We start from the raw sequence: 12,614 nt of genomic DNA on the forward strand, positions 1-12,614 counted from the left end.
TTTGGATTTAATTAAGAGATAAAATAAATATTTATGTTAAACTCCTTTTTGATTGCACATTTGGTGTTGGAAGTTACATGGTCACAAGAACATGAAAGAAGTCAAATACTTTTTGATCTACCAGCAAATTCTAAATACATCGATAAAGAAGCCACACCAGGCCAAATAGATTACTACTTTCAAGTAAGTCCATGAAAGTTTCCCAAATACTGTTATACAAAGTTACACATCCATGCTGAGTTATTCATCAATGTGTAGCAAGAGTCTTGCAGTAGGCCAGGATTTTATCGGCAGAGAACTGGTGGAGGAGCTGTGCAGTGTGATTAAAAATTCCGGTTTGGAAGCATTAACATAGAAGTACTTGTATAGTCTGAACTGGAGACTGCAGTTCTTGAAGTTGGGAAGAGCAGGAGGGAAGAATGAGAATATTTTTCCATTTTAGAAATGCTGAGGCACAAAACACAGTCGCTTCTATTACTTTCATACATGAAATCCTTTCTCCTGTATGTGCATCATGTGTAACCGCAAAGTCTGTAAACTGCTGACTATTCGTCTCTGGTGTCCAATGAGTGCAACTCCAATTCTTCTAATGTCACTGCAAGATAAAAAGTTTCATCTTGGATGCAAATATAATAAAGCCTCTGGCGCACAAAAGAATATAATTATATGATGACTTCTTCTCCAGGACAGTTTACCTTCCTGGCCACGGCATATAAGAAAGCTGCAAATGTTCAATTTTTCTGCATCTGTCAATTTCAATTTTTTGAAAAAAACGGTAATTTAAGAAAAAGAATATAATAAAAAGATGTATTTAGAGCACTGAGGTTTAGTGCTCTGAATTAGTGATACTGGGGCTTATTAGTGATACTAATGGCCAATTAATCTTTCCAAATCTCAAGGACTAATCAGGTGAGTTCCAATAGCCCATTTTTAGTAATGCGATTGCAGCAGCTGTTTCCCACTCATACTTGAAAATGCCTGGGGCTTACACACTCAGTATCGCAGTTCTGAGGCAGAAATAACTGAGGTTGTGCTTCTGATGATTTGGGGAATGGTAGTGAGGTAGTGAGGGATGGTCTAAAGATCAACTTAGCAGTGAATCTTCCAGACTGACCCTGATTTCCCTCCCAGTTCCCCTTCATCTCATCTAGCCCTGCACCCCAGAGTGGGTAGCTCTTGTCGCTTGGAGGGCTTGACTCTTTGGCAGGAATGAAGTCAACAGCCACCAGAGTTCAGCACAATCCACCACCTTAGTTTTTCTATAAACATCCCCAGCTGCAAGATCTGAGAAAGATCACAGAGGTGCTGAGGACAGGAAACTTCAGATATGCCAGATTTGTCAATTATGCAAATCCCACACTGCGACATAGACAGATATTTCCTGTTTATCCTCAAAAACTGTATGATACAACCAGTAAAGGAGCTTATGGGATAAGGCATTGCCTTCATGAATTTCAGATGTGCACTTCCAGATGTCTGCATCTGATCTCCAGATTGGTATCCTCCAGCTGAGGAGCCACTGCAGAGCTTACAACTATTAAGTGCTTAGGCTTAACATTCTCATGCTAGACAACACTTGAGGTCAGCAAAAATATTGAGCATCTGAGAAGCTAAAAGGAGTCAGTTTAAAGAATAAAGCTTTACAGTGGAGAGTGGTTTTAGAAATGCAAGACTGATGCTTAGCATTTATCAAGGAAGGCCTAGATAAAGCACAGAAAGAAGCCAGGAGGTCTTGTGTAACACAAATGATTTGAAGAGAGAGGGAATCACTCAAAAAGGTGAAATGGGATCTAAAGAAAGTAGAAAGGATGATAACCTTAGATTAGCTGTAAAAGCACAGTAAGGCAGACTAACTTGAGAAGCAAACAGAAAAAAAACCCCAAACAGTAAAATAGAAAAAAATAACACTTATAATAAATCTTTTTGCAAACTCACTAGGTATAAGAAACCTGCCATAAAATGTGTAGAGTCTAATGATGATTTGGGCATAAAAGAGCACTGAAGGAGTGGCCACTGTTGGAAGACTTAACAATTTGAGTTCACATTCACTGTGGAAAAAATTGAAATTACTCCCATGCCAGATCCTTTCTGGGGGACTTGCCAGAGTTATCTGTCTGAAGTGACTGCAGGGCAGGTTATAGGACAAACTGGAAAAAAAAAAACCAAAACAACAGCCCATGTCCAGAGAAGATTATATTTAGGCAAAAGTTCCAAAAGGAAGTGAAGATGAAATAATGGAATTACTATCAGGGTTGTGAGAGAGGGAGTTACCAGCTGTGCTCCACATGTTAAAAAATTTCTTAGTGCCTAAGTATGGAGCATGGTGCCAAACAAAATGTTTCCAGGGAAGATCTGGGGAACCACAGACCCATGAGTCTGTGATCATTACAGGGCATAAGAGAAACTACAGGAAAGTACAAAATTACTGGATGCTTGGATAAATGAGCTACTTGATTCACCATGGCTTTTGCAAATAAAAGTTCTGTTTTATAAAATTACTTGTTTCCAATGGATGGAGATAATCCATTTGATATACCTCACTTGGATTTCCAAAAGCTTTAGAGAAGATTCCTCACAAAAGCTTTATAATGACAATAAGGAGCAACTTCTGTGTAATATAGGGTATAACATAATATGTAGCATAGTGTGGTCTTTGCATGACTAAATAACTGGTTTAAATACAGGAGGATAGCAGTAAATTGTCAGGTTTTACAATGTAGTTATTGATATAAATCTGCAGGGACCTCTGCTGGGATAATGTTGAACATTATTGTTGTTCAACAAATCAGTAAATGGTCTGGGAAAACAGGTGAGCAAGAGGTGAATAACTCAGCTGAATTGTTCAGGGTAGGAAGGGAAAGGGGCAGCTGTGCAGAGTTTCGGAAGGATTTCACAAGACTAAGTGACTATGCCATAATGCAGTAGATGGAATTAGATGTAGGTGACTATTAAATGATGCACATGGGAGAAAATCAGTCCTAACTTTATGTGTAAAATTCTTCAATCATAACTGACAGCTACCATTAATACAGGCAGTCCCAGCATCAAATAAAAGATTATGAATTTATGGGAAGGGAATAGAAAGCAAAACAGATCCCATCATCATGCTATCGTATGAATCCACAGTTTGTCCAAACACTTCTATACTGAGTGCAGGGTTTGCATTAAAAAACCACAGGGTGGTGTCAGAGATGGTTGGAACAACTTCGTTATTAGGACTGATGAAGTCTTGATATTCATAGCAAAGTAAGAAAATATTTTTGCCACTGATTTCAGTGGTCTAGATCAAAACTGGTTCTCCAAGAAACACGCTCATCCCTGGCCTTTGGTTGTGTTTGGTGTGGTCACAGAGTGAATCTATCAGTTCTGGGTCTCTCCATCATACATTTCTCTTGTTTTGTTTTGCTAAATAACTATATTTGTCTTTTGTGAGCTGAAGGATGAAAGGAAATGAAAGCACTGTTCCATACTCCACAATATTTGTGTGTCTGCAGCATCTAAATTCAGATAATTAGTCACTGTAGGGATAATAGATTATATACTTACTCAATATTCATTCTTGAAACCATATCCAAAGTTGTGAAACCTGCTGCCATGAAGTTATTTTTATACTGACCCATTTTTATGGAATCCAGCCAGTCACTGACTGAAACAAACAAAGGATATTCTGGAACTTCACCAGGTGAATCTGGCATTCTGTAAATATAAACAAACCAAACCAAACAAACAAACAAGCAAATGTTACCAAGCAATACAAAATATGACACCAAATTTACCCTGGTAGACATAGCTTTTACTAAAAGGCAGAAGGAATGAGAGAGGAGTCTGAGCTGTAAAGGTCAGACCTTAACCAAGGATCTCTTTAACCTCTTGTCTAAAACTTATAAACCACTTCAGTCTGCCAAGCTGCACTACTTAAACAATACATTTTATTAAAGAGCTGCAGCTCAGTAATACTCTGAGGAAAGGGCCTCTCCCACTGCACTTCTTTTTGTTCCCCAGAATATTTCCTTGCAGATTGAGGTGTTCAGGATTATAATAATTTGTTGATACAGAAGTCAATGTAGAGGACAATGAAAATTTAGCATAAGGTGCAATTTAAAAAATTAAACCACCATGAGATGATTTTTACATTTATCTACAACTGTGCCACCCCAGATGGCTCTTTATTGTGATACCATTATGCTACAGGAACACTTTGATTACAGTACTCAAAAGCTAAAACTCACCCTAAAAAAAGCCAAAAGAATAAAATGTCTTATCTTTGCTTTTACATAGAATTACACAGAGTAGCAAATAAAGTGGAAGGAGCTAATTTAGTCACATTTCTTTTTTACTTCTTTTCCCTAATATTATCACAACTGAAACAGAAAGATGGGAAAAAAAAAAAAAAAAAAGATTGCCATTTTGAGGCACTGATTTTCAGTCTTCTGTTGTGTGCCACATTTGGGAGGGCTCACAACTTCCACTGGCTTTATGCATTTTGTGTAGAAAAATTGTATGAACAAAATGCAGAAAATGCACACTGCTGTTTGTAAAATCTTTATGATAGTCTTTAGGAGAAAGACACAATTTATTGTAAATGACAATTTAGACAGCAAAAGCTAGCCAACATTTACTGATGGAACACAACTTCATGTGTAACGTAGGAAGTAACACAGCCTCATATCTTAATGAACCAAGTTTCACCCACACATACTCAAATACAGTAAGTACAGTGATTTTCATTCATATTATCAAAATGACAGAGGGAGAAGCTGAAGGACAGAAGAACACTGTTAAGTACAAACTGTAATTAAACACCTACCACGGTGCCTTCCCATCTGAATTACTCTATGATTCTATGGAAGGTTACCCAACAACTGCATCAAGCATTCTCAAATGAATGGAAAAAAACTTTCACAAGCAGGTGAAGTCAGTCATAGTTCAATAAAGCATAAGTTTTTTAGACCTTAAGTTATGACTCAAAATAAAAAAGAGATAAAAAAACATTAATCTGATGCTAAATAAAGTGATCCAGTACAACTAGCAACCCATATATATATATTTATATTCATACACACATAGAGGATGCTAACTCCAGGGCATGGATATTTAATCCCACAAGTCTCCCTAGACTGTATTGATGAAATGGCTGTAGCCCTCACTCCAGGTTTTCCTATCAACTTCTCCATTCAGCCTTTCCTGCAGCAAGGTACCAGCCCCAATTTTGCCTTGTTGCTCAGCCCTTCTCAAAAACATTGAAAGGTTCTCAGCAAGCCTCACTCAGGGCTTGAGAACCCCTTAAAAGCCCAGGGGGGTCTCCATGAAAACACCTTTATCTTAAGGTGACTCTTAGTGACTGAAGAGAGCGAGGCCACTTGGACCTTTGCTGATTTCAACTGATATATGCAGGGACAGCTTGGATCAGTAAGCTTACAAATACTGACAAATTTTTCCACCTCAGCCTTGCTTATCCTGTGGCTGCATTCATTTCTGAAATATTATTAATGAAAAAAAAGAACCCTGGGCAACACTGTCAAGAATTTCTTGTGGGATGGTAACAGCATAGTCTCTTCTTTGGTCGCTGCTGCTGCCATTCTGCTGCAGACAAAGATTTAGCAAGCTAAGACACAGCTACTTTTTGCAAGATATTACTCCAAGTCAGTTCAGAAATTGCTTGAGCACTGTCAGATGGAGAGACAGGCTGCTGAATGGAGAAAAAAAATTACAAAGAGAAAACAAGCCCATAGGAAAAACACAGCACAAAAAAAAAAAAAAAAGGAAAAAAGAAAAAAAAAAAAAAAAAGAACAAAGAGATTCACAAAGATTAAGGATAGATAATGCACAAACAGAACTCGGACAAAAATATAATAAAAGAGACTAATATAATCTGCATGGCTTTAGGAAAAAAACCCTCCATTTACAACAGTATATTAACAATAAGGCAAACCTTAAAAGGGGCTTAAAATTATTCGAACCTGCATGACTTTATGGACTCATAACTTTGTGGTTCTCCCACTCCTACTTAATACCCTAAACCACATAATGCTAGCCACTACGTGTTATGAAAAACCAGAATGTACCAGAAGGGACTTACACAAGGACATCCTCCACTAGGGTGTGAAGGGTGCTGGGGTTGCGGATCAGCTTGTCCAGGAAGCTGACAATGTCACTGAATTTGGGACGGTGGTTCCTCTCCTTCTGCCAGCAGTGAAGCATGAGCTGGTGAAGAGAAGCTGGGCAGCCCATGGGAGCTGGAAGCCTGTAGCCCTCTTCAATGGACAGTATAACCTACAGAAACACAATCTGTATGGTTACCAGGCATTAAATGCTGAAAGGACAGTGTGACACTGATAATTAGAAACCAGGGATGATAAATTATCCATGGCACAGCCACCCTCACTTCATGCATTGCTGGGGCTTCACTGGGGGAATCAGGACTGGCAGGGGTGTGACCAGACGAGACAGAAAATAATTTTTAGGCATACAAAACACAGGAGGAACTTTTTTAGGGTCACTGGTCATCCTCTTCAAACAGCTAAGAAAGCAGGAGGGGAATAAAGAATTCCACCATTTTCCACTTCAGGGGGCCACAAACTTACCTGGTGTGGCCACTGCATCCCACCATGCTCTAATATTTGCATTTTGACACAGTGTTTGTGTGTAGCAATACCCCAATACAATCAAGCACCACAAATACACATTGTGGCACCTGACAATTTACTTGGTGTTCACATGTTTCTGCTGATCCTTAGAGTATGATTAATTCTGGCAATGTCTCCCACACCAAGTTACAGCAAGGTTATTTTGCACATTCTCCCTCAGAAACCTGGATGTCTGACATGTTTGTGACTAAACAAAAGTTAATAAAATTATGGTATTACCCTAAAGTGAGTGAGACCTTCAGATTCAACAGATACAGAAAATGTATTTGGTAAAGATTCAGGAAGAAACAGGTCTGCTGCCACAGGAAAATCACATGTATGGAAATCATGTAAATCACATGCTGATCCAAGTCAAAAGAAAGCTAATTTTTAGTAATATGGGTAGCAAAAAACATTGATTGAAAAGAAGAGTAGCAGCCTGGCTTGATAGGAGTTAGCAAAACTAGGTAAGTTCCATGGAAAGTGTCATGGCTTCATAACAGGTTACATGGATTCATCCTATGTAAGCTTTGAAAAACACAAGGGAAGGTCAGGAGGTTCTGCAATGAGTGGTGGTTGCAGTGGGGATGATGTTACAAATTATACAGTCAGGATTTTTTTTTTTTGTGTAAAAAGGAATGCAAAACTAGTCAGTGTCTGATCAAAAACGAAGCTAGGAAAAAGACCATTCTTACCACATATGCATAACCCTCCCACACAAAAATTCAGCCAATGCTAAATGTTTTCTAATGTACAAATGATTGCACACAATATTTATAACCACACAGTGCACTTAGGAGGAACATACCTCCTGCACTGATACCCACTGAGCTGCAAGGAGGCATTCATCATTTTCACACAGAATGTGTGATGTACATGCTGCAGACGTATTAATGCAGCTGGAAGGGGTTACATTAAACTGTTTACAGCAAATCAATGTTTTACAGCACCAGCTCTGGCTACAATATATTCAATCTTATTATCCTAGAATATATCCCCGTTCTCTATTTGAATTCTGAATTAATGCTGGCTCTGCTCAGCAATGCTTATGCTGCAAGCATTATGTAAATAAAATAAGAGTAAGGAAGCCACATTAGGACCCGAGCTCCCCTTGATGGCATGGCAGGAAATGGAATGAGCCTTTTGTAGCTGCTCACAGCTGCTTGTCTTTTTTATAAATACAGGTGACCTGGTCCTATAAATGTACAGGAAAAAATGCCACCATCCCATTGCCAGGGAAATATTTCCTTCAGAACCTTGCCTCCCAGTGATAGAAATGCCCCCACGGACACAGGATGGGCAAAACTCAACCATGTGCATGGAATTTTATTCACATTTGTTTTTCCATTTGTTATTAGTCTATCTCAAGCAGTTTGTCAGAAGTGGGTTCATAAAACACTCCTGACAGAGAGGGGCAGAGCTTAGTTGGTACTGGCCATCCTTAGCAGCCCAGAAATGCAGACATTGAAATTTTTACATTTAACTGTGCCTGTTGCAAATGTAGAATTTATGAAATGTATTTTGTTTTTAAGGCAACAGGAAAGCTGCTCTACTTTTCAGAGACATATAGCATTTGCTCAACAAAACAATAGAGGGCTGATGAGGTTTTGCTGAAGTAATTTATTCAGGAAAAACCCAAAAGCAACCATAATTTTCCAGACATATTTTCTCTGCTACACTTTATTTTAACATATCTCTGAAAATGAAGTCACAGTGAATTTTGTTTCCTCTCTTGTTCAAAAGGAACATTTCATTATGAAGAGAAATGCCAGCTGGTACTGGGATAATTATAATTTCTCATTAATACCAGCACATTTAAAAAATAAACTGGAAATATTGCTTCATTAGTATCCCTTGTGAGGCAAGTATTATTTTTAGATTCTAAGAAGCAAGAGTAAAGATGTGAAAAGTGTCTAATACTGCAATGGGAATCAAGCCTCAAAGGATGAATTAGAGCATTTTAGTTCCTTATTTATTTATATATTTATTTTAGCTCTTGCTCTGCCACGTGCATAGTACCCATATCTCTCTGTTTAAAGAAATCAGATATCCATGTACCTAAAAGGGAAGAAGTACTAAGTTTTTCTTAGTAATAGAAAATTGTATATTCTAAATCATGTTAAGATTTTACATATTAACTCCTCTCAAATGCCTTTTTCCCTTGTCAGTTTAAGGCTGACAAAGCACCACCTCAATCATGAAATCTGCATCTACAGGAAGGGTACACAACAGCTTCTTTGATGTTAGACATAGCTGTCAAGTTTGAATATTAACAGATTTAACATTACATATTGTTTATGATTGTCTGAGCGATATTTGATGGACTTCTACACAAAATTTATACATATGCAATTTCAAAATAATTGGCAACTGGCGCAAATGACATCTGAAAATGAAGCTGTAATCTTCTTGATAGTTTCATTATTAATAGTAACAGGGATTCTTGCTTTCAAAAGTTAACTGACAGCTTTTTTAATGAGACTGAGACAGAAGTGAGTCCAGAGGGACATTGTCCCTGTGTCCTCCTGACATCTGAAAAATCTACCAGGAGGGAGAGGCAGCTGCTGCTGCCTCATGGTACAGAGCCAATCCCAGGCACCTGCCAAGTGTTTTGATATCTGTGAGTTGAAAGACCTATATTAGGATAAGTTGGTTTCTTTCAATATTACAAGAAACTTTCAGGAGTGTAAGGAATTTTATTCTGTTTGCTACAGTAGTTTCCTTGCATACCAATTACAACCCATTAAATATTCTTTTCATTTTTTTTCCCTTCTTTTTGAATACTGCAGCTCTGCAACACGCATTAATTTATACGGTGGCCTCTAACAGGTGTCCCTGTAGACTTCACTCACAGCTGTTCTACAAACCAAGTGCATGGAATATAAATCTTCCTTCCCTCACATGAGCATTAGCAAGCCAGACTCCTAGCACAATCTGTTCATCAGTACACTAGTTTCCTTGGAAAGTTCAATATCTTGGCTAATGTTTATTAATTAAGCAATAAGACACGACAGACTGTGCAGCAGCCCTAATTAATGGACATCTCTGGTGCCTGCCACACATCTAAGAAGTGCATTAATCAGCACCAACACTGTTTGGAAGTGACTTACCACAATAATAAAATGGTTATTTACTTGAACAAGAGCAGTTCTCAAACTTAGCAACATTTTTAAGCCTCTGCATTATGCCACGTACAGTATTAATTTTATGAGAAACATTTTGCAACTCGGTTTTCTTAAGTTCAGCTTCCAAATCCTTGCTGGGGAATATAAATAGAAGATGGTGGATTTGCAGAGGTGTTGAGTCATTCTGGATACCTGTGAGCAGCTGTAGTCTCTGAACACCAGACTGGGTTTATTTGGGTGGCACGTACCAGTTTAAAACTTCTCTCATCAGCTGTGTTAATCACTTACTTAGCCATGGTCTAAAAAAGTGAGTTCATATCCCAAAGCTGTATAATTAGAAAAGCACTTGGTTTAAGATGGAATGAGAAAAAAAGCCCCAAAACAGTTCTGCAGAGTTTATATTTGTAAAACTTTTGGTGATCCACCAAAATACACACAATTCAAGAAATATTTTAATTGCTTTCTAGAGAAGGGCTTTATTATGATCAAAACTCAGTAAGTGTCTTAATGGTAATGTCAGCAGACATTCTGATGTAGCAGAGCCTCTGACTATACCCATGCAAGACCTTATTAACTGTTGTTTGCATCCTGTGTCTTTTATGAATCTGTTTAGTGCACATCCCTCTCTGTTGTTTTCCCTGCCATCTGTACAGTACCACTGACCTTTGAAAGTCCTATTATTTCTGCAAAATCAGCTCATGTGAATTCACAGTAGTTTACTGTACTAAAAGAATGGTCCCAATATCCAGTAAAATAAACTTTACATTATGTCTAATAACTTGAAATTTCCCAATGACAATTGAAGTCACTAAACATATGTAGAAGGTCACAGATGCTCACTGCTCCCATTCTGGCACTGAAATCCTCTGGGTAGGAGAAAAGGAGTCTTTTGTGCTGGGAACTGCTGAACTGCAGGGAAAGCCCCCAGCAACTGGCATCATTAGGGCCTGCAGCATAATTTTGTATTAGCAGACACTTCTATTTTGGATGTAGGAGTAATTAAATGTTTCTGTCTTCATGCTGTAGCTGATTATTTAATATATTCTAAATGGAGAGGTTTGTGATAGTCTTTTATTTGTTTCTGACAGGTTTGGTTGTTTCTTTCCTTTTCTTCCTGAAACAGTGAAATTATTTTTTTAAATTAAAATCTGTCTCAGATCCTTATCCCCAAATGACCGATCAGCCTTAACAAGCAACCAGACTTGAACAGCTGAATAACTTAGCAACAATGTAAAAACAGCCATCTGGGAAAGTCTTGTCAATTCTTCAGAACCAATGCAGGAATATTCTAGGCACATATATGAGAGAGGTTAAGGTGGCTTGGCTGATATTCCACATTTTGACAGAGAGCTTGATGGTTGGTGTGAAGACGGAGTGTACCAGTTTGAGCTGTCACAGGGATCCATCAAACAAGAGAATTTGTGAAAAATTAAATTGTGCTAGAGAAAAAAAACCCACACCATTTCCCCTTTCCCATATTTCTCTTTCTAGAACAAGCTTTCAATTATACTAGAAGAAAATTTTGTTCTTTTTTAAAATTGAGATTCCAGCCTAGAGAGAGAACGAGACAGCAAAGCAGGGCAGGGAGTGGCAATAACTTTTAAAGAACATTTGAAAACGATGCAGATGAATCCTGGGCAGCACTCACATCCTGGTTGGACATCTCCCAGTAGGGCCTCTCTCCGTAGGACATCACCTCCCACATGACAATTCCGTAGCTCCAGGCGTCGCTGGCTGAGGAGAACTTGCGGTAAGCGATGGCTTCGGGAGCAGTCCACCTGATGGGGATCTTTCCACCCTGGAAACAGGTTGAAAACTTGTCAAGATGTTTAGGATACAGAAGAACATATGTTTTAAAAGAAAAGGAAAAAAAAAACCCACAAAAAAAAACCAAAACCACAACCACTGGATTCTGATATTCTATGTTCCGACTTCCATCAATTTGCCTTGTCAATTTGCTGCAAGTGGAAATGAAGAGATATGCCTTTTTATATGGAATTTGAAAAAAAAAAGATTTCATATGTAGTCTAATTCACCAATACCTGCACTCTGTGAAAACAACCCAGTTCAAAGAACACAAAGCATTTGAGATGATTAATGTTTGGTCAGTCATATAAATAATCAGAACATGCATTTTGATTGAAAACATTCCAAGCCTTAAATTCCTAGTTCATTGACATTTAAGCTTTTTCCCTAAATGAAACAGAAACATCTATTGCAAAATGGAGCACTGAAAGCTCTTAATAAAATGGTATAATCAGGAAAGAAACTACATGTGTTCTGTACACCTTCAAAGCATTGCATTTGGTGATAGATTTTAATTTTTGTTGTGCCCTTCAAATATCCAGGTAGAAAACAAAGAAGTGTGCTTCTAAATAGGCATTTCCTTAGGATATTCAACAGTGTCATTCTGCAGCCTACAACTTAAAATCCAAGCTCTCCCACCAAAAAAAAAAAAAAAAAAAGTAAGAAATCAATCAACAAACCTGACTTAATGTTTACAAGACCATAGGATGCAGAATTTTTCTCTGACATTAGTACTTTATATCACTGAATCCCTTCTGCTTCTCTCATAAATAGTTTCTGTGTGAAAACTACTTTTCCATCTCAGGAAAAAAAAAAGGTATTTCCTCTCCAGGTACATTGCTCATTTCAAAAGTATATTTTTTTGCTTTTCAAGAGTATACATTTATTACCGTTCTCACTGAACTCTTTGGAGAGAGAAAAGCAGTATAGTGAAGGTGCCACTAGATGGTAGAAGGAGGCAGTCAGTAGAGCTGAGCTCACTCAGCAGTAGCTGCTTTCAACAAGCAGTAATAGATTCTGCTCAGTGTTATAATTGTATTTCTGACTGAAACAAAAG

The 12,614-nt window shown here is 38.0% G+C and overlaps 1 protein-coding gene across 2 annotated transcripts in view; it reads right to left on the bottom strand.

Moving 5' to 3' along the window:
- EPHA6 (EPH receptor A6) overlaps window positions 1–12,614 on the bottom strand; it is a 368,662-nt gene continuing 356,048 nt past the window's right edge. For both annotated transcript variants that reach the window (XM_053934140.1, XM_053934139.1), the window contains 4 exons: window positions 11,400–11,549; window positions 6,080–6,273; window positions 3,547–3,696; window positions 1–595 (listed from right to left, as the gene is read on the bottom strand). In XM_053934140.1, coding sequence (XP_053790115.1) covers window positions 481–595; window positions 3,547–3,696; window positions 6,080–6,273; window positions 11,400–11,549 — 609 coding nt within the window. In that variant the 3' untranslated portion in view covers window positions 1–480. The remainder of the gene's footprint in view (window positions 596–3,546; window positions 3,697–6,079; window positions 6,274–11,399; window positions 11,550–12,614) is intronic.

Source organism: Vidua chalybeata, chromosome 2, assembly GCF_026979565.1.
Source record: "Vidua chalybeata isolate OUT-0048 chromosome 2, bVidCha1 merged haplotype, whole genome shotgun sequence".
Classification (NCBI taxonomy): Eukaryota; Metazoa; Chordata; class Aves; order Passeriformes; family Viduidae; genus Vidua; species Vidua chalybeata.